This window comes from Amblyomma americanum, chromosome 2, assembly GCF_052857255.1.
Source record: "Amblyomma americanum isolate KBUSLIRL-KWMA chromosome 2, ASM5285725v1, whole genome shotgun sequence".
Lineage (NCBI taxonomy): Eukaryota > Metazoa > Arthropoda > Arachnida > Ixodida > Ixodidae > Amblyomma > Amblyomma americanum.
The window spans coordinates 79,919,266-79,941,960 of record NC_135498.1 but is presented as its reverse complement, the minus strand read 5'-3'; the positions used below and the strand labels follow the sequence as shown (position 1 = coordinate 79,941,960).

Sequence of the window (22,695 nt, the reverse complement as noted above, 5' to 3'; positions counted from 1 at the left end):
ATCCCACCGCTGCCACCAGTTGTTAGATGCGGGGCTCCAAGTTCCATAGCAGGCCACCGGTGTTGGGGGGGATTACGCTTCGATCCCACCGCTGCCACCAGTTGTTAGGTGCGGGCCCCTGGTTCGCCTGTGCCGCCTCTCGCCAAGGTCGGTGTCTCCGGGTTCCGGATCGGGAGACTGCTGTAGTGGGGTTGACGAAGAGATGAGAGGGTCTTCGAGGTGAAGGAGAGACTGAAGGGTTTATTTACATTTATACAAAGATTGAAAGAGTGAATCGGGAGCTGGCGAACACACGCCAGATCGCTGCTTAAATAGGGTCCGCTGTCCCCAGGTCCCTAGTTGGGGAATCTAGTTCATTAAAAATGCGTCGAATCACTGTGATGTAGATCACGTGTCCAGTCTTCCGGGTCCGCCCCCATCCACACACTCTTGCCACTTCTGGCAGATTAGTGTCCGCGCTGTCCAGGCTTCAGTGATGAATAGCCCGAAGGGGGTCCCATTGAGAGCGTTGAAGGTCAGTCACCTGCACTTCTCAGCGGTAGTGTGGGGGCGAATGGATCCCACCGCAGTTCGCAGAAGCTGTCACGTAGAGCGTGGGAAAGCACAGTCCAAGTCGAAGTTGTTTTCGAAGCACGAAGATTCCAGAGACGTTGGCTTAGCCAAACCCGGCCGCATTTGTCACGGCTGATTTGCAGTTCCGCCGCTCGCCGGCTCCCCCGCCGTCCCCTCCGGGAGAAAAATGTCCCGGGTTGGTCCGGCGTTGAGAACAAAAGACAGGTTCACTAAAGCCTTTCTCAGACAGCGGGGAGCCGTTTCACCCCTTAAACAGCAGGGGGGGGGGGGGGGGGGAATGACCCTTGTAGACGCCACCACCTGCACTCGTAGCGCTGCAACCACATCGACGGCCCTTTGAAGCCTCGGTAGATTGATGAGTCCCAGTGGCTTTAATATTCTTGGCATGTTGGCGTCTCCAAACGTAACACCGGGTAAGCTCAGGTAAGCTCGTGTTCTTTCGGAGGAGCGACGCGCAAGCTGTAGCCAATGATACGGAGATCTTGAGGGTGACCTAGGCACCATCAAGGTTTCTTGCTTTCGCACATCTACTTGCTTTAACTGCCACAAAACCCTACAACTTTTTTTAGCTGACACAAATCCAGCCACGAACAATCGCAGTGTTGATTTTGGTGCTTGAGAAAGACCTTCATTGCGTAACCTGTTTAAACTTGGCGACATTCTTCAGTTATCATAATCCTATTATGTTTGTTTGGGTAAAATTTTCGAATAGTGCTGGAGGTTGTGTTTCGGCAGTGTGTCCGTGGGCAGCCGAGCCAGCAGCCCGTCGGCTGTCTCCCCTGTTCCTCTACATTAGTCGGCAAGTAACCGGGAATTTTTATTTCTTTACTTTTACAAAATGGAGAAGCATGCCTGCGCAAAAGGAAATTAAACAGGCTCATAGGGACGGCAAGGCATTACAGCGAGACTGCAGCGCGGGGGGGGGGGGGGGGGGGGAGGCGAGGACACACGAAGAAGAAACGAACAACACGAGCGCTCAAATAGTGCTGGTCTCCAGGTCTCCTGCTCTTGAAGAGCGTGGCACAAGAGTCGTGCTTCACGACATTGTGATATTTATTGCAGAAGAGCAAGCATTACAAAGCAAGAGTGTCTGAGGGCACCATAATCCTAGAACTGCCAGAGTCAGAAGCAGGAGACGCGTCTGCTGAAGAGCGAGCACAAGAGTTGTGCTTTGCCACATTGCATTGGTTATTGCGGGAGAGCAAGCATTACAAAGCTTGCTTTGTAACAGTGTCGGGGGGTACCGGTGTCCCAGAACTGCCTGAGTCAGAAGCAGTACCCCCAGTTACTGTTGTTTATATGGATGTACATAATACGTAAGTACATAAATTTTTGGATAACATGTACGGTCTTATGGTGTCATTAAAGAAATAATCTAAAATCTAGCCAATGGCAATTTCAGATATTAATTTCAAATAAACAGTGATACAAATACGACAGGACTGAAATGTAGCGAGTTTTGTTTAGTCACTCGAACAAGGTCCAAGAGGGCCTTAAATGCTGGAGAGGGAGTGAAAAGTAACATACGAGTAGTAAAACATATCAAAATGACCACGAGAAATGGCTAGTAGGTTGCAAATCATGAGCGCACATTTCAGCTTCTAACTGCGAGAGACAAAAAGTCACAGCCTTAACACAAACAAGTGGTGTAATCAGCATCGAAAATAAATTTTTGCTACTCACTTTAATAAGACCGTAAACAGATAAATATTGCTCGTACGACTTTTTTGCATTTATTAGAACGAGCCTATACTTCACTGTTCATTAGCCGCTGAATATTGGTCGCATTGGGTGACAGATTGGATTTCAACGGAATGAAAATGTAAACGTAGCAGGGATGGAAGAGCGTTGAATGGGCCAACGAGAAAAGGAGATCAGCTTTGATAGCGCGGCCATAGCCATGGAGTAAAACAGGGTTAAAACGCTCGGCTCATGCAGCAAGCAAGAGCCGCTTTTTCTTTTTTTTTATGCGCAAATATTGACTATTAACAACTTATTCTGGTGTGGACGTAGCATGCATATAGTTTATCAAAATTACCTAGCGAGAACTGTTCCGCAATCATCTACAGCGCTTCATCCACAAAGGGCGTGCCCGGAAGGCGAGGTTTCGTATTTGGCTTGATTAGTGTCGGGTCGAAAACGTACGTGGATTCTGCAGTGGAATCATGGCTGCGCCGCGATACATTGGTTATATTTAGCCACGGCACGATGCTCTCCACCCTGTGCAGATTAAAGTCTTGATAGCGTGTTTTTTTTCTTTTTAAAGGGTCCCTGAAAAGGTTGTTAGAGGCTGGCTGTAATGCCCTTGCATTATGTAGAGTATAGGCCACCTGGTGTACAAGACCTCAAAAGCAAGCCGATCGTTTACAGTACATTTTTAAAAGCTGGTGCTTCTATGCCTCGGAATGACCAGCGTTGCCGGGCTTTCGCCCATATCCGTGCGCAACGCGTCATGCCGCAGTCGTTACGTCAGCAGCGGAGGGCTATCATTTGTTCGCCGTGTCAACTCTTTCTGACGTCACGCAGCTACCACGGCCGCGGCCGGAAGCTTTGTCCCGCGAGGAACTCCCGCGCGCGTCCGCAGCCGGCGGAGGGGCCGAGTGAGTGGAGCCTGCGGGGGAGCGCCGACATTTCAGTTTTCACTAGAATAGAAAAAAAGGCGCGAAAACGGGGAAATTCAAATTTTAACTACAGATAATTGAGCTTCCGAAAAATGCATTAAAAAAAATTCTGGTCGGAGGATATTTGTGATGCGGCGTCCTTTAACAATCTACGCATGCCGCATGATTATTGAAAGCCCCTTCCAGAGCCTCTTTATGAACTTTAGCATGAGTAAATGATCAGTATTAGGTTCGTATAGAAATTAGCAAACCGTTCCTATGAGGTTTTCTTCGGAAAAGTGGTATTGTTACGGTTGGGTCCGCGTTTTCGGCCTATTACTTGCCAAGCCAAGTACGAAACCTAATCTTCCCGGCATGCTCTTGGTGAATGAAATGCAACACCACCAGTTTTCTCTTTGGATATGTATGAGAAACTGGATAATGATGATGATGATGACGATGAGAACGCAGGTTGAGGTGCTCGGCAGCTCATGGGCTCACTTGAGGGTGCGCCTGTGGGCGATGGTGTCCCGGAAGCGAGCCAGTGTGGCGGCCAGCTCCGGGTAGACGGGGAAGCCGAAGTGCGCCAACGAGATGGCGTCCTCAAAGAGCGAGGGCCAGGACAGCCGGCCGAACCGGGAGTGCAGGGCTTCGAGCCCCGGCACGTAGCCCGGGGTAGCCACGGACTGGCCGCCAACTGCGCTCGAAGCCACTGTGGCGCCGGGGAGGGTCCAGATAAATAGTAACATTTAAATAGCAACATTTATTTGTTTGTTTATTCATTACATACTGCAGATCTTTACAGATCCATCGAGACGGTTACCAAAATGTAATTGAAAATAATACAGGAAAGCCGCAACATACCTTATCAGTATACCACATTTCACACAAAACATGAGACTGCTAAGCAAGAAACAACGCAAGTTTCATGCACCGCACTATATGCTTCTACTATATGCATGGCTGATGAGGCACTTGTAAGTGGGAAGCTGATTGGTTCGCAGTTATGCATTCATAGAGAGCACGATGCCAAGTCCGCATAAATTTCCTCGACATGAATCTACTACAATGTAAAGAAACCTGTATTATGCAGCCTGAATACATCTCAATGCGTCCGCATTGCCGGCCGGGCCATCAGCCAAGACTAGTGTACAGTATTGATTTTATATACAATAAGTACAGAAAATGTAACTTTCGAACCGGTGCACATGTGAGCACGTGCTTTGAAGACAGTAATTTGATCCGGGGGCCGCCGTGGTGGCTGATTGGTTATGGCGCTCTGCTGCTGGCCCGAAAGACGCTGGTTCGATCCCGGCCGCGGCGGTCGAATTTCGATGGAGGCGAAATTCTAGAGGCCCGTGTGCTGTGCGCCCGTGTGCACGTTAAAGAACCCCAGGTGGTCGAAATTCCCGGAGCCCTTCACTACGGCGTCTCTCATAGCCTGAGTCGATTAGGGATGTTAAACCCCATAATCCATACCAAACATAAATCTGATTCCTTGTCCTCGTTTATCTTTCTTGTGTACACCTTATTAGAACCGTTTAGTCCTATTTGCCCTTTTACAACAGACTGCTATGTGTGCCTTGACGGAATCATTTGGCCCCATTCCTCTACCTGCTCGTTATAGCGCACGTCACGTGTCTTCAGCGCTCACGCATTGCGCACAGGCGCTTTTAACGAGGCTTGCGGGAGTGTTCTTACGGATCGAAGCGTTGACGTCTTCCACATCGCTGATGTTGAGCGGAGCTGAAGGGTGCGCGTCGAGGACGACCACCTCCTTGAACTTCCTGCGTCGACAACGTACACGGACGTGGATTCTTTGGCTGATGCAAGAATTTCAACAACGTTAAAAATCTGGGTGATACGGCAACCGGGGGGAATTCCGCCCGACATAACAAAGGCTGGCAGATCACTTTACTGACAGACGCAGCATCAACCACAGTTATTCCTGATCAGAATTAAGGTTGGTACGTGTGTCAACAGCTCCGGCATCCGGCCTCTCCCATCAAAAGTCCAGGCCATTCAAGACTTTCCTCGGCCTGCCTCAATCCGCAAGCTCCGTGAATTTCTCGGCCTTATCAATTTTTATCACCGTTTCACCCCTCACTGTGCTGCACTCCTCAAACCACTGACGGACATGCTTCAAGGCAAGAGAACAAACTCCGCACGACTGACATGGTCATCAGCTTCTCTGGATTTTTTCCAGGCCGCCAAAGCGAAACTACCCGACCTCGCTCTCCTGTCCATCCACGCCCTGATGCACCCCTACGCCTCATGACAAACGCCTCCGACTCCGGCGTCGGAGCCGTGCTACGCCAGCTCGTGGATGGTTCTTGGAGCCCTCCATCTTTTTTCTCCCGCAAGTTTTCCGCTGCCGAAAGCCGCTACAGTACTTTCGGCCGTGAACTCCTTGCCATGTACATGTTCGTGCGGCATTTCAAGCACCTCCTTGAAGGAGGTCGGGCTAATCAGTACGAGGCCGGCACGATGAAGGAAATGTGCGATTTACTGGCTGAAGTGCTGGAACGTCTGATGGCGGGGAGCCAAACGGCGCGTGACGCCGACACGAGGAACGGGCCCAATTCGATCGCACTTCGACGTCATCTTCGACGGCTGGTACTGCCCCTGCTGCGTAAGGCCGCTGCTGCTGCTACACGTGTGCGTAAAGTGATGCGATTTGGCGCTGAAACGTAACGACGATTTAGCGGGCGGTTTGAAACAATACTTCGCGCTAGAGACCAATGGCTGTTGCTGCAAAACGGCCCTCGCATCATCTGCTTTTCGGTCTCTTCCCCGCCGAAAGATGTCGCGGCAAACAATCGTACTTTCATTTAAATATAGGATTACGTTGTTGTGTTGTTTCTCTCCGCGGAGCGTGCCTGGTGCAGAAAATACACACACCTGAAACGCAATAGCTCTTTGCCTACTTTTTGGTGCGAAAGCACTATTCTGACGGGTAAACCCCAAGCAAAATTTTGCGATGCTTGTGAGTTTGTTTGTGTGTTTGTGCCAAGTGAAATAAATAAATAAAAATTAATATCTGCGACCCTTACAAAAATATCTTTAGACGGTCTATAGGCTTTCTATAAACTGTTCTCTATAAAATCTACAGACTTTCTGTAGACAAGTCTTATAAACTAGTCTATGTAGGCAATACAAATCCTATAGACAGTCTATACACAATCTATAGATTTATGGCCATACACTTACAGTGGACTTTTGTCTTTAGTTAGTCTACAGACGATGAATAGATGAAAAGAAATATCTATAGGAAGACAACAGAGTGTATAAGAATAGTCTATAGTCAATGGATAGTCTATAGTCAATGGATAGTCTATAGTCAATGAATAGTCAATGGATAGTCTATAGACCATTTTGATTAGGGTGGGATTCGCACCAGCGGCGGCGCCAATAAATCAGCTTCGCTGGCCGCTGCTTGAGAGCACTACGCCATCGCAGCATCCGAACACGCCTGATGTTAAACTGCAACACACTCTCGCTCGGCGCATTGTACATCGCATCAATTAATACTCATCATCATCATCGTCAGTCTGACTAAGCTCACTGCAGGGCAAAGGTCCCTCCCATGTCTCTCCAATTAACCCAGTCCTTTGCCAGCTGCGCCCGCCCTAAGCCTGTGAACTTCTTAATCTCATCCTCCCACCTAACCTTCTGCCGCCCCCTGCTACGCTTGCCTTCTCTTGGAATCCACTCCGTTACCCTTAAGAACCAGCAGTTGTCTTGCCTTCGCATCACAAGCCCTGCCCAAGCCCATTTCTTCCTCTTGATTTCGACTAGGGTGTCATTAACCCGCGTTTGTTCCCTCGCCCACTCTGCCCGCTTCCGGTCTCTTAACGCTACACCTATCATTTTTCTTTCCATGGCTCGCTGCGTTGTCCATAACTTAAGCTGAAACCTTTTCGTTAGCCTCCACGTTTCTGCACCGTAGGTGAGTACCGGCCAGATACAGCTGTTGTACACTCTTCTCTTGAGGGATATTGGTAAACTGCTATTCATGATCTGAGAGAACCTGCCATATGCGCGCCACCCCATTCTTATCCTTCTAGTTATTTCCCTCTCATGATCCGGATCTGCTGTCACTACCTGCCCTAAGTAGACGTATTGCTTTACCACTTCCAGCACGTCGCTTCCAATTGTGAACTGCTCTTCCCTTGCTAGGCTGTTGAACTTTAATTTGGTTTTCTGCATGTTAATTTTTAGGCCCACCGTTTTTCTCTTCCTGTCTAAATCATTGATCATGCTTTCCAATTCATCCCGTGAGTGACTCAGCAAGGCACTGTCATCAGCGAATCTAATACTAATACTGATACTAATACTAATATTCGCGCTTTGAGCTATGTGGCGGCAGTCACAGAGAGGTGTGCGCTGCATGCGTTGGCGTGGACAACGTTGTAGCAGAAACACGGCACTAAGGCAATACGCGTTGGCGTTGACAACATTGCTGCAGTAACGCGGCACTGGAGCATAGGCCACCGGCGTACAGTGAGTAAATTGATAGAAAGGAGCATAGAATTTGACAGAAAGAAACATATCAACTAACGATATCGTCAACTAACGATGACGCAGTTCTCTGGTCGCATAAGCCGCTAGTGCAGGAAATCCCTTTTGTATTTATTTCCAACATAATGCAACAGGCATCGCTGGAGCTTGTAGACCGTTGGCTTTCGTACTTCGCACCGTTACTTTTCCCACGCAGACAACAGCCTTGTTTGTGGGTGACCTAATTCACAATGTCCGCCTTGCTGAGTGAGACTTAGTATTTGCATGAAACAGGATCACTTGCTGTTTCCCATCACAATACAGGGCCACCTGCCCGTGGTGCGGAGCCACACCCCCACTTTATCACATTACTTGGGAGTGCGAACGCAACAAAGCATTCCACAAACACGAACACCTGAGTGCGGAGCAATGGGAGAGCCGTCTCACCAGCAGCGAGCTCACGGCCCAACGGGCCTTAGTGAGGCACGCGGGCGATGCAGCACGGCTCAGTGGAGCCCTGGAATAGGGGCCCACCCATGCTGAAGAGAAGACTCCGATCGCCAGCGCCAAGAACGAAGACGACGGAGCTTTCGAATCCGCGAATCTCTTGACTGTATCAATAAAAGTTTTCACTCACTCACTCACTCACTCACTCACTCACTCACTCACTCACTCACTCACTCACTCACTCACTCACTCCCCAGTGTCCGACACAGCGGCTAGAGAAGCCGTCGTCAGCAGGGATATATGCTTCTCGCGCGTGTGCTTCCGATTATCCTTGTGACACTGAGTACGCCGAAAACCGTTTGGATGCAAGGTAGCTGGTGTCATATCTGAAGCTAGATGTTGGCGCAGTATAGAGTAAACTCAGGGCACGAGGCCGCTGGAAACAAACGCAAACACGTGTCTGTGTTTCGTTGTTTCCTATATGGCCATGTCTTTTGTGCTTAGTGTAGCGCAACATTTTCCAGCTCCAGATTGCACATGTGCATGGTGCGCGCCGACAGCGCCGTGGTCTGAGAGGCCACCTAGCATACGTACCTGTCATAGACGGTGGCGAAGAAGCCTCCCGCGAGGCCAACGCGGTGCGGAGCCACCACAGCCATGCAGAGCGCGAAGGCCACCGCGCAGTCGGCGGCCGAGCCCCGGCGAGCGTACACCTTCCTGCGGAGAAATGGGCACGCCTCTCGTTAACGCACCGGCTAAAGGAAGGAATGAAGCGCACATACGCACGTACGCACACCTCGCACAATGACCAACACTTTAGTTGAAAAGGCGGTTCTCATACGCTTAAGTAGCGAAGATGGGATAACAAAGTAAATCTTTCGCACTACAGGCCCGTAAACAAAACTAGAAGGCTTAACGACTATTCAGGGTATAAGTTTCGGCAAGTTAGTGCGACATGTTCCGGGAAGAATGGCGCAGCAGGGAAAGAAGTGGACGCAAGAAAGAAAACACGGCGCTTGTGTGTGTGTTTTCTTTCTTTCGTCCACTTCTTTCCCTGCCGCGCCATTCCTCCCAGAGGGACGATTATCCGTCGTTTCCATTTCAACGGTTGGAGGAGGAGGAAAAGGAGCAGGAGGAGGAGGAGGAGGAGGAGGAGAGAAACTTTATTTCAGGCCAGAACTAAGGCCCGGTGAAAAGCGCTCGCCCGCTGATAATCTCCGAGCGCGAGTGATCCAAGCACTCCACGAAGGAGTACCCGTCTTTTTGTTCGCCCTTTATACCCGTGGAGTGTTGGGTGCAAAATCTCCGATAATGTAAATATCATGTCACATGTAATGTGATGAGAAGACACATGACATTTGAGCGGTGGTTTGTTCTTTGTTTACGGACGATAAAGACCAACTATAGCTTACGTAGAACCTTTCTTGATATATTTAAGCAGTATTGTTTCGGCAGAATGATAAAAACTCTTAGGCGATTCTCAGTGGATCGTTTGACTGTGCTGACATTTCTTAATGCTGCTGATTCTATTGCAGCTGACGCCGATATATGCGGAGTTATTAATTCTCAACTTTGCATTCGTGGATCGTTGGGTGTCCTAATACCCCTCCTGGCGCAGTGGTGCAGTGGTTAAGCGATGCGCCACTGCCCCGACGGGTGGATGTTTCAATCACAGCCACCGCTGGGGCTTGTGCGGTCCAGATTACTGTTCCCGAGCGACCTCTCGCAACCAGTCATTAACTAACTGCCACCTACCATGGTGGGCAGTTTGCTCACAATCCGATGTGCAAGTTGCCACTTGCCAGATGGTCACGTTGTGATGACGTCACAAGGTTCACACCGTGCCAAGCGTCACGCGTGATGGCGGTCACCATTTACGAGTGCACAGACCCTTCTATTGCTAACGCATTAATAATCTCCCGATCCCCGCTAGCTGTTAATCTGCTGCTGTAAACTGATCCGCTCATCGAGGCCACTGCACAGCGTCGCTTTTGCACGCGCGTACGCCCACTGAGCTGGTCATATAGACGCTGCGACTGTACGGACAGAATGAGCTCCAAGAACGCTGAAGAGTACACCTGTGATAGATTGCCAACTTCTTACGCGGAATTCCTGCACTCTAAGCAAATGATGCGCACAAATGGCACTAACCAGACCACTTGTATTCTTCGCGAGAATTATTAGTCGGTAGGCAGGCTAAATATGACTGCGGTCCCTTTGCAGTTAGCCCTTTAAGACAGTCGCGGTTGCTATTGAGGGACTACTGGTCTTGCAACGCCGTTTCTCTCCAAAGGTGTAATTCATGGCACGTTTGGCATATTTGTATCTGAGTAACGTTAGAACATGGACATGAAAGTTGACGAACGCTCATGTCCCACTTCATCCAGCGTGACATGGGATAAAGGAGATCTTTTAGGCAGCTCAATGCTTGCCCCGTGTACTCTCCTTCCTTTGCACCTGAGTCCTGCTCTGTTCCATAGGTGTGAAGCACACTGCTAAAGCTAAACTGACAGTCCTCACTGACTGTGAACCTGTGTCACGGACTTCCGTTTAGACCGCACTCGCTTTCTGCTCAACGTGTATTGACGATTCGAAACAGCTGGGGAAATTGCTCCTCTTCCAACACTCCAGGCCACTCTCTGTTCTACAGCCAAAAACGTGCTTCTAGAGGAATGGGAACGGAACACCGGACTTCGTATTTAAAGGAATGCTCATTCCTTATGTATCTACACTGCATAGCCGTCATCGCCACCTTGTCCCTGGTCCTTTTGTTTTGAGTCAAGCGCCACCACGTGGCGGCCATTTAAACAAGAACAGTAGCTTGCCGCGTGGCGTTCATCGATGCCAGCGACGAGAGGTCATGCGAACTGGATAAAAATACGAGCCAACATGACCTACAGTAACCGTTCGCTCCAGTTCGTGGCCGTCAGGATGACATGAAAACTTCCATGCGACCAGCATTTTGGTAACATCAAAGAGCGTAGCTACAGCTACAGTTGTAGTAAATGCATACCATAACTTCCTCGGCGTTAACAAAAGGATTAAAACGAACCAATGCTTTTTCTATTGACAATGGGACAAATCGTTGATAATGCCGGCTGCGTCTATACCGGAAGGTTTGACGCCACCAAGATAAGGTCGTGTTGACTTCCATGGCATCTCATCCTTTCCGACCTCTTAATTCCTCTGGCCATGGCGTTATCTCTCCATGATAACACAGCGCATAGGCGAACGGAGTAGAATTATCACGCGGGCGCGGCATTTCCGTCGCCTCTGGCTCCATGCATGCGTACAGAGGGAAAGCAAATAGGCATGACCACTTGCGTGCATGCTGAGCTGTGTTTCACGGGTCTGCCCATCGTACCATGCTGAGTACACCGGAACTGCGCCTCAAATAATCGGACCTGCATGCATGCGTGCACTTTTGGATTCATTTTATTTCAATTTAAGGCAAATTTAGGACGAGGCTGAGGCAGAGCATCGTATGGTTTTCCCACTGTGGTGTCAATCTCGCGCCTACTCTCTACCGTATGTAAAGGGTATAAAATGAACCCAATTAAGGAACACTTAGACTTGCCGCGTTCACACGATGCGCAGAAGTCATATCGAGAGGTTATAGGGGCAAAAGCCTCAGATTCAATCAAATCCAGTCCAATACAAGGTATAACAGACCCCCACCCTCAACTCTGTGAGCGTTCCAACTATCCGGCCGACCCGGACCCCATGGCCAGAGATGGCACATGCATCCGCGATGGCTTGCGTTCCCTGGAGCACATGTGCACCATTGTCAGAAATAAATACTCTAACGTGTGCGCTTATAAGCCGAGTAGTGGAGCTGTTCTATCCTCCATTGAAGTATTGTATTTCGGACATGATAGCACGAAGAGTTCATTTATAGTGAAGAGGTTCGGTAGGCTGCCGATTCAAAACGAGTCACACAGCATGGCTCAGAAGCAAACCCCTTTGGCTGCACACGTTTGACGAAGGCTTTATCTTACGGCCTAGGCACACCTGAGGAGGCTATTCTTTTTGGCTAGCGGGCAGGAGAAGAAGCAGATTTTGTTTCCTACGCCAACGGCTTAGAGTTATCGCCCATGAAACCATGGCTTAAAAGTCAGCAGCATAAAAGAATAAACACAGGCCCGCATCTATCCATCATTTGCGCATCTTCGGGGCGAGGTCGTTACAGCTAGTGCTGGCAGTACAGAATTAGGCTCTGGCCTACTGCACCTGGGTATGGCGCCGCATATCTCGGGCACGTCGGCCACGGTGGTGTGGTTGGTGTAGGGAGTGACGAGGCGCAGCTGGTCTTCGGACACGCGGAAGACGAGGTCGCCTTCCCCGTCGTCGCCGGCGCCCAGTCGCCGCGCGTACACCACGGCCAGGATGAGGCTCAGCTCGACCACCCCAGCGGCGCCCAAGGAACAGAGGAGGAGCCAGCTGCGACCGCCACGGCCGCCAGAGGGCCCTCCTCCAGTGGTAACCTGGTGACGGGCGCCGTCGCCAGCACTGTGTCGATGACATCGCAAAAAAAAGAATTTTAGCTCGGTATCGTGTATCGGTATCGGAAATACAATGTTTGACGGTATCGGGCATCGGGATCGGAGATACTTTCGATACTATCGGTATCGAAGTATCGTGCCCAGGTCTGGTGGAGGGCAAGGTTGGTGGCTAGCGGGCGGAGCCTGGCCTAGAGCGTGGCGGCCAGACCAGGCGGACAGGTTTTGCTTAAGTGAGGGTAGTAATGCTAAAGCAATAAAAGGGAGAGGAGGTAGAGACACACAGAAGCCATAGTGGAGGGCTCCGGGTTAGTTTCGACCACCTGTAGTTCTTTAACGTGCACTGATATAGCTCGGCACACGGGTGCTACGTATATTGCGCTGCGGTCGAGACATGGTTCCGCCGAACGCCATGATCACTAAGATTAGGCAGCTCTCCGGAACCCAATTTACGCCATTGGTTATAAATAAGCTTCGAAGTTTTAATGGATAGAATTTGGTTATTGGGGAACTCTTCAGCCACTGAGCTGAAAACATCGACGAGCACATGCGCTAACTTCAAGCTGACTCGCGGAAGTCAGTGTTTGGCTTCCAGTGGAGAAGTGTAGGAGCAGAATGGCATTGGATTCAATCACGCACACACTGAACCTTGAGTGATATGCATACATTCTTGGTCAAATGTCTTCAGGCCACAGGACCTATTTCTGAGTCGTGTAGTTTGGAACCAATGAAAGCCAAAGTCCTGAGAGGCTAGGACGAAGGCCATTCACACCTTCCAGACATTCTGGCCTTGAGGGGTGTGAAAAACCGCACTAAACGACTCAAAATAATCTGGATTCCTTGTTTGCAGTGATGACAACATTCTTGATGAAAATGGAGCTCTTAACTAAACGAATTATCCAGAGGGTCCTGAGATTTTTTCACATATAGTACAGTAAATCATCACAAGTTCATTGCGTTGATTTTTTTCTTTTAAGGTCAGTATAATGAAACGATTAGGAGCGTGGGCGTTTTTTCTTCAAGACCACTGCGGTCAGAAACGAGCTGTGGTGACGGGGTCGTATCGGGCGCAGTATTTGCAAGGTTCCGCCACATTTCTGTCCGTCAGGTTTTCTTTATCACCTTTTAGTTGGTCACAAAGATTCCCCAAATGTTTTTGTAACTAAATGCGCAGCGTTCAATAGGAGGGTGAATCTCAGGACCTTTGCATATGCATAGAGAGATCGTTGTGTCACGCAGAGCATTAGAAAAAAAGCGAGTTGGTTTAACGAATTCGCTAAATTGCGCACAAAATCTCCCGTACGGTTACGTAGAAGACAGAGGAGCTCAAGGGTGAGCTGGTCTTTCAGCTTCGTCGATCACAACCAGGCACTCCAGGAGAGGGGTTAAGGGAGTGAAAAGGGCAACAGGACCGACCAAGAAACTTAAATTGGCACAGGGGGCAAGGCAATCAGCAGAACCATCCGTTCGATCGACTGAGCCATCTAACAACTTCAACTGCCCAGGGATTGAGCCCCTTTTTTGGTAGCGTGTGAATTCTGACGGCCATCCCAGGTAGCACAAAAGGATACAATAACGTTACTTGCTCGCTATGAATGTTAAAATAACGTTATTTGGTTTGGGATAACGTTAACTAACGTTAAAATTTAACATATAACACATTTGTTGTGTTCAAAATGTTTATAGAACGTTTCAAAGAAAACTGGGTATTGAGGTTAGTAACAAAACATTTGTATAACATATTGTATATTTTTATGTTAGAAAGATTGCGTAATGTTCCATATACAAACTGGCGATTAGTATTAGAAACAAGCACAGGTGTAACAAGCAAATGCTGTACTGTTAACAATTCATGCTCAACATCAGAACAGTGGCCAGCTATATTGACAGTCACGACAAAACTCCTCATTAACATTGCAATTATGTTTTAGTAATTTTTATAGAACACTAACTTATAACATTACGAAAACTTTGCTACAATGTTAAAATGACGCTACAGATCAACACATGCTTACATGACGCACTTAATTAAGCCCTGTTCCTTGGCTTTGATGCACATTTCAGGCGGTAATAATAAACTCAACTATCAGAACTTTGCAACTAAACCTCTTGGTTCGAGCCAGGCATATATTATTCACGTACTGTCCAAATTCTTTTAGAGAACTTGTTAACATTTCACTACTAACGCTTTTGGGGACACTGCTCGTCGGTAGTATATAGAGGTTAACTAGGTTAACTACACAAAACAGGTGAGTGCGTGAGTGCGGTATGCCTTTTAGTTGGGCTGTGTTGTACTGCTCTATTGTCGCCCTTGCAGCACATTTCACGTATACTTGATTGAAGCTTCTAGTGTGCATGTGCTTGATATCAAAACTGCCAAGTGTTCTTTTTCGAAATTAATATTCAAAGGCTGTTTGCTTCTTACATACAGGTTTCAATAATGTTTCAAAAACATTATATTACCGTTTGCGTGTAATGTCTCTGAAACGTTAGAAAAGAAATGGCATTAACAGCATTGTACTAATGCTGGCTAAATAAATTATAACGTTTTAGTGTTACCTAGGATATATGTGCATATACTCACTCCACCCTTGCCGACTGGCGTAGCAGGTATTCACAGGCACCTTCATCCAACACTCTTGTCCTTGATAAACATGGCCAAAAAAAAAAAGAGAGAACACCCGAAGTCAACCGAGAATTTTCTCGGCTAAGCTATAAAACTCACTGTCTGCTACACGCAAAAGACACGAATAATACATCCCTAGACGCATCGCAACGCGGTGCAGTGCCTTCCTGGCATGGCAGCCCCCTCTTATGTGTCACGCTCCGGCTCAGAATTCAAAAGATCTCCATTCGTCAAAATTTTGGAGCCCAGAGGGTTTGCTGCCGAGCCACACCGTGTGGCTCGTAATGCATCCCAGGCGTAATGCATCCATCCCCCCGGGCTCTTTATAGTGCAGCCCAAAAGCGCTCTGAGCCTGCTTTGTCTAGAGGTCGCAAGTCCGAACCCGGAGATGCTGTTGTTTCCAACGACTCCACCTTAACAAATCCCGACGAATCAATGGCAGCGCAGTGTCATGACCCCGGCGTTCCGAAGCACTTTTCCGATCGCATTGAGCTCGCATGCCTTCTTCTGCAAAGCAGACAAGGGAATTCCCTGGCTGAGACTCATTAAAAAAAGTGCCGCTAGCATCATCTGTGTGCTGTCAAATACAGCATGTTAAGTAGCTCCTGAAAAGCATTTGATGTGACGCCTTACCCTGAACGGTGAGATGAACTGCAATTTTTTCATTTTTGAATAGGAAAGTGGGGGGTCCGTTAGCCTCCTAGATCTGTTCGCCATTTTACTCCTGCCCTTTCTTACAGCCCACATGCCTGCCCCTCCCCCCTCTTTTTTGTTTCGCTCATTCAATCCTCGATGCTATGCTACAAGTTGACAACACAGACATTGCCGACGGTTCCGGAGGGTCTCCCATGTTCCTGCATGGGCTACTGCGCCGGTCTCCCCGCACCGTCTATGTCAGCTCGGTTCACACTTAATTGTCATGTACACAACGTGAACTGACCACACGGGGACGAATCATGCGCGGAGTAGTCAACTTACCGCGGCGATATCGGAGGTCGTTGGCTGACGTCCATGCGCAGTTCGTGGACTCGCTGGACAATGTGAGATCTGCCGTCTTGCTTGATTTAGAACACGGAAAGCAGCACGAGATATCGGCGCTCTTTGTCTTCCTTCGGCGCGCTGCAGCTGGACGCATTCGGATCGTTCCGTGATTTTCATTCGAATTGGAAATAAAGCCGCCTTACGGAAAGCTCCCCCTTTAAATTTTACGGTACATAATTCTCTCATTCCTATGGTAGAAACTGTTCGTATTCATACATCTGGGACTGGCACCCCGTGGCTGACAGCCACCCGTAAATCGGCTCACGCTACTCTAGGTCTGATTCGTCGCATAGCTATGCGCTCTGGTGGCGCACGTGCTCATACGGCCTGCCAGCTTGTGCGCTCTATCCTTCAGCCACGGGTAGTATATCAGGCTCAATTTCAACGTCTCACCCGCAGACAGTGGGACTCCCTTGAAGCTATCAATCGTGAGTCTATGCGCGTCATAACATATCTGCCTCGTTTAACACCCATACCTGTGCTACAGGAGTTCGCCCAACTTAATACACTCAGTGAAATCATCGACAAACGGGTGGCAAATAGAGCTCGAAAACAGTCTCTCAAACTTCATCGTTTAAAGACACTTCCACCGTGGTCCTATTGCCAGCTCACTGACAATCTCCCCACTATTTCCCCGTCGGTATCAGCAGCGTATCTGCCTGAAGGGTGCATATTATACACGGATGCATCTCATTCTGCAGAGAGGGGAGTTACTGCTGTGCATAGTCCATCTCATCCGCATCTCAACTCTCGCGCGACGTATACTGCGCAGACGTGCACTCCCCTGGCATTGGAACTTCAAGCCATTTATAATGCCATTGCTTCCCTTCCGCTCATTCCAACAATCAATACAGTTCACATTTACACCGACTCCCGCGCCGCCCTTAAACAGCTTAAGGCTGTTCGACGAACGTTCCAGATTTCACAATCTATTCATGTGCTCTGCGCAAAGTATCCATGTCCTGTGCGCATACACTGGATTCGCGGCCATGCCCAGGATCCACATAACATTCAAGCGGATGCTCTGACTCATCTTCATACATTAGACGATCCGCCACCTTCCCCTCTTCCCCCAGATCCGTTCCTGTCCCACGTTTCCGATTCCGAAGTTCTGCGCCAGCGAACACGCGCTCTAATTCCTCCGTGTTCGCACCCTCTCCCCCGTAGTCTTACTCGGCAGGAGGAGGTATCCGTGCGCAGGATTCGGGCAGGGGCGCTCTGACACCATCTGTCCGTCATCGGTGGCGTGCCAAAGATCTGCCACTACCTGACAGGTGCCCTCACTGTAGCGCTGCACCGGACATATGTGATGTGCGGCACTTCTTGTGGACGTGCCCAGCGACGGCTGCTATCAGAAAACGGCTCCTCAGGGAGGTGGGCCTGCGGTGGAACCGCGAAAGTGACTACGTGAAGTGGACAATGGACAACCGTTTCATTAACAACCGCTGCGACTACCTCAGCGCAACGGTTCCTCACTCCTTCTTTTAACTTTCAATCCCGTGCATTCCTTCCCCCCTTTCCTTTTTTCAACTTATGCCTCATGGCACACTTCTCGAATATAAAAAAAAGTTCCGTGATTTCGTCACTCAGCTTAATAAAGTGCCACAACCACTTCTGCTAAAGACCTTACCTCCCCATATTGTAGGTCTTAGTTCGTGCTGATTTATTTATTCCTTTATTATACCTCAAAGGTCCCTGGCCGGACATTACATTAGGAGTGGGCATAACATGGCAAAAATGTTAGGAGAGAAGGCTTGCTTGATGGGCTTCGGTTGCCGACTTGAAACGGAGTTGAAACGTCCGTTTTGCATTATTATTTGTTGTATTATGATTATCTAGAGACCTAATTGGCGCACTTATTGGCCGCACCATCGTGATGAGTCCCCGGAAGGCATGTACCCTTTGAAAGAGCGTGCCTTCAAAGGTATTCTCACATTTATCGGAGTAGATAATTGGGCGCATCACGTACAGGGCCCGTAAATTTTCAAAATCCTAATGTGCGCGGCCGGGTTTGCTATAGCAACTAAAATTTATTCCTTAGTGCTTCCAAGTCTATCCTCCCGTCGTTCTTATTCGCCATGGAAACAATGCATCGTCACAGCCGACACTTAGGTGGTCGCGACTCACTGACCACGCTTTAATTTAATTCAGTTTATTTACTTTGAAGCATGCACATACAAAAGCGGGTTACAGAAGCATCTGGACCCCTAGCAAGCTTCTCGTTCAAGCCCGTGCAATGAGCGCACAAAATAACGTACTCGGGCGCCAGTAACAAACAAGTGTGAAATGTGGTAACTTTTTCATGCATAAAATACCTTTTGCGCAAAATTACCGACCAAATGGAATAAGCAGTTACAAAAAAAAATAGAGCACGCTTAAGCTTCGCCTTTAAGAGTGGAACGCGACAGCAGCTCTGCCAGGCAGTCCACGGAATGCCCTTCCGGCGCTACGCCTTGCCCGTTTGAAACACCTTTGAGCGAATTTTTTATTTTTTTTCAGTTGTTCCAATTAATTGACTGATCAATTACACAATCTAAATTTTCTTAATTACCATCATCAAGAATTGGTTTTTTTTTCATTCTGAGCATTTTGACTCCTTTGAACCCCTTAATTTTTTCAATTTTCTCATTTTTCCTTTGTTTAATTAATAAATTAATTAATTTATCCCAGTGACTTTATTAACTCGTAATCACTTATCACAAATCAATCAATCATTCATCACTAGAACCAAAAATTACCATGATACGATTTTTTTTACGCAGTCCCTGATTATTCCCGACACGCGGTGCCGACTACTGCTACGGCGACGGCTTTTCGACCGAACGAGCTGTATACACAGTCGCGTAAAAATACATAATTATCATGCCAAGAACGATATAAGTTGCTACAACATTCTAGTATAAGCACAACCAAATAGCACAGTTTTGAACACAGCACTATACATTCCTGCAAGAAACTGAAAGTTATAATTGTTAATGACGTTCTTTAGAGCGGCAAAAACTGGGGCTCCTTTCAAACGCTACTGAAGAGCGTTTCATAGTTTTGTGCCAGTGTAGGATAATAATCTTCTGCTATATATGTTGTGAACGGAAGGAATGTTAAATTATAGTTATCCTCACATCGTGTGTACATTTCTATGGGTTTAAAATGGTGGAGGGAAGCGGGTTATTAGATGACAGAATTGTGCTCACAATACATGCTGTTTTGTAATCACCTGCGACTGCGAATGATATAATTTGCAGTTCGTGAAAGAGTGGTGTACAGTAATGTTTTTTGTAGTATAAAAAGGTTAAACTGAGCAGAGCGCGTTTCTGCATAGTGATGAGTGGTTCTAAATGTGAAGGATAGGTACAGCTCCACGATTCGCGATCGAGGACAGTGCGATCCGTGTTCCGCCACCACAGTGGCAGTTGTACGCCTGAAACTGGACTAGAGGACTGCACGGGCCTCATTCTGAGGTCCGAGGCCAGCTCGAGAACTTGCCTGGGTGACATAAGAGCTACAGTTCTTCGCGTGCTCACCTAGCTTTTTGTTGATGGCCGGTTTGTCCTAAATACCTCACACTACAGCAAGACAGTGTGCAGTTTACGGTATGCACCAACACGCCCAGCTACAAGTGCTTCTCAGCTTGCGGTATGCATGTACCATCAAGTATCAGACGAAACACGTCGAATGTGACCCACATACCGCTAGCCGAAGTTATATAAGTCTTGGAAATTCCTATACTGCTGCCAAAAATATAATGGACAAAATTGGCGTTTATTAAGTCCGCTATGCACGTAATATAGTGCCTCGGCACTTTTATTTCCAGCGCGGTGCTCTTTGCCAAATCAACTGCTGACGCTGATCAAGTTGCATGAGGGACGCAGCATTAGTGCGTGCGTGCGTGCGTGTGTGCATAAAGACTTTTGTTGGTACAGTAAATACGGGTTAGGGTTGGGGAAGGAGAAGTCTATGGACGGAAGGCGATGGTTTCCTTAGGCAACCGGCAGCCCTTAAGCCGCGGCGGCTGCCTCCACCCGAGCTATGACCCTGGCTTGAACGGCCGAGTCGGAGCTGGACAGCATGGCCTTCCACTGCTCTTGTGTAACGTTTATGCTTGGGACATGGCCATAACACGTGGATAAGATTTTCTGGTTCATGACACTTCTTACAGTGTTTCGGGTACATTTCGAGGTATGCGTTATGATACAGTATATATCACATCGGTATATCATCACATATATTGTATAGCTGTGGGAGTGTGTTTGTAGCCAATTCTCTATGTTACTGAATGTGTTTGCTGGTGGGTGCGTCAGCCTGTCTAGTCTGTAGTGTTCTAGGGTCTGCTGGTACGTGGTGAGGTTTTCTACATCCTCCCACAGATCCGGTTGCTGTACCGGTACAGCGGCTCGGCAGACAAATTATCGAGTCGCGTTGTGGGCAGCTTCATTACCGAGAAGGGAGGTGTGGGCGGGGGTCCATACCAGTTGAACCGTGCGTTGGTACTTGGCTTGCTTTATCGTTTGTTGTGCAGCTGAAGATACCCTGCCCTGGATATAGTTTCGGATTGATTATTTGAAATCGCTTGAAGTTTGGAATGCTGGAGTTCATGGTGCATGGTTACAGCGAGCGCTGCAGACATTTCCTCTGCTTCCTCGATGTTTCTTGTCTTCAGAGAGGTGCCTGTGAGTAACTTTGCTGCCTCATCTACCATCGCACCCCTGTGGCAGGTAGTGTCCACGTATACGACTCCTACCCTGCCAGAGAGACTGTGTTGTAGTGCTTTAGCTCCTTCGTGCCGCTCTTTTTGATGCGTGGGACGCATGTTTTGGGCAACGGTTTTGCGCATATTATTTTTCTGTCAGTCCTTAGAATTGACAATTTTGGCCTCCTGCGAGCAATTTGTTCATCCCGATCGATTTTAATATTTGCCTGCCGGAAGGGGTCGTCGTAAGTATTTCGAACTTTGTCATTGTGTGGGCCTCTATCACTTCGTCTGCTGTGTTGTGGACTCCCATGGCGAGCAGATTGTTTATCGAGGCTGACTGCCGTCTATTGCATTTTTATACGTTTCCGTATGGGGACTCCTATTTTCTACTTTTGTGTCTTCGTTAATTTGAGATACGGTACCGTGTAAGTGAGCCTACTAATTACGAAGGCCTGAGTGAGACGTAAGAGAAGTTCGCCTTCATACCAGAGTGATTATTGAAGCGTCCACGCAGCGGTTGTAGGTCGGCCTCTGGTCTTCGATATCGACGAGGCTGGAAAGATGTAGCGACGAAGCAAGAGCAACGCACATAGACGAATAACGTAGGGTTTGCTGTCTATATGCTGCCTACAAGCGACATCAGCGTAGAAGAGGAACCCGATCGGGTACGCGACGCACGCCGCATGGTCAGCTGGGCCAGCGTGGTACACGCCACACACGTGACTGGAACTCAACGTCTCAAATCGCTGTCATTCGTTATTTGTCTACCATATGAAGTAACTTCGCTTTCCATTTGCTGCCTCCGACACGCGCCCACCACGCTTCTTAGAAGGTTTGCCCAGCCGGCACACACACACGCACTGAATGACCTTGTAGGCCCGCACTCGGCCAGCGGATGCGTAGAGTTTGAATGCCGCGCTTTTTTTTATTGCCTTTTTTGGGTAGGCGGTCGCCATGTTGTTTAGAGAGGGGGTAACCACGGGGGCAGGCATACGCTTTTCGGCCATGGAGCTGGCGAAAAGCACGCATTTTTTGACAGAACTGTAGAGAGTTACTTACGACGCCTTTCCTTTCGCTCTACGCGAGTGGCGCAGCCACGGTTGTTCGTTAAATCTGAGGCGCAGCGAAATTGCTCTAATACATTTCTTGACTGTATCACTATCTTCGTGAAGAGGAGGGGTGGGGAGGGGACACTTAAGCCTCGCCTTTAAGAGTGAAACGCGACAGCGTGCTGCAGCACCGCCAGGGAGCCCACGGAACGCCATCGCCGTTCGGCGCGATGCCTTGCCCGTTAGACAAATCGCTCTGCTACGTACGGTGAAACGGACGCGCGGAGCGGCAAACCACGTAGAAGCGCTGCCAGGCGCTATGCCTAAACGCGCGGGACTCAAGTTGCAGCCGTAGTTAGTCGGCACATCGTTCTCGACAAACCCGATGCCACGAACGCCAGCATAGCTTCCGCGCCGAACGAACGGGCAGCAAGCCGCAAGCTTTGTGGTGAGCGCGCTTTGGATGAGCGCTGCGTTGTACGCCGCTCACCGCGTGATTCCGCGTGCTCGCAGGGCCTCACTGCGCTCGAACGAGACTAGGCGGAGTCCCTGCCATCGCGCAAGTTGTGATTCTTGTTGGGAGTGGAAAGGGGGACAGAACGCGTGCATTTATCTCTCTCTTCTGAGGGGATGGTCGCTGCGCTGTGAGGGAGGGAGGGAAGTGGGAGAG

General features: G+C 48.8%; 1 protein-coding gene across 1 annotated transcript in view; it reads right to left on the bottom strand.

Moving 5' to 3' along the window:
• Positions 1-13,402, bottom strand: part of LOC144119819 (scoloptoxin SSD14-like) — a 169,789-nt gene extending 156,387 nt beyond the window's left edge. Inside the window, exons 1-5 of the mRNA XM_077652350.1 lie at positions 13,392-13,402; positions 12,351-12,629; positions 8,715-8,837; positions 4,875-4,960; positions 3,675-3,885 (exon numbers count right to left, since the gene is read on the bottom strand). Of these exons, the coding sequence (XP_077508476.1) occupies positions 3,675-3,885; positions 4,875-4,960; positions 8,715-8,837; positions 12,351-12,629; positions 13,392-13,402 (710 nt within the window). The remainder of the gene's footprint in view (positions 1-3,674; positions 3,886-4,874; positions 4,961-8,714; positions 8,838-12,350; positions 12,630-13,391) is intronic.
• Between the last annotated feature and the right edge of the window lie 9,293 nt (positions 13,403-22,695).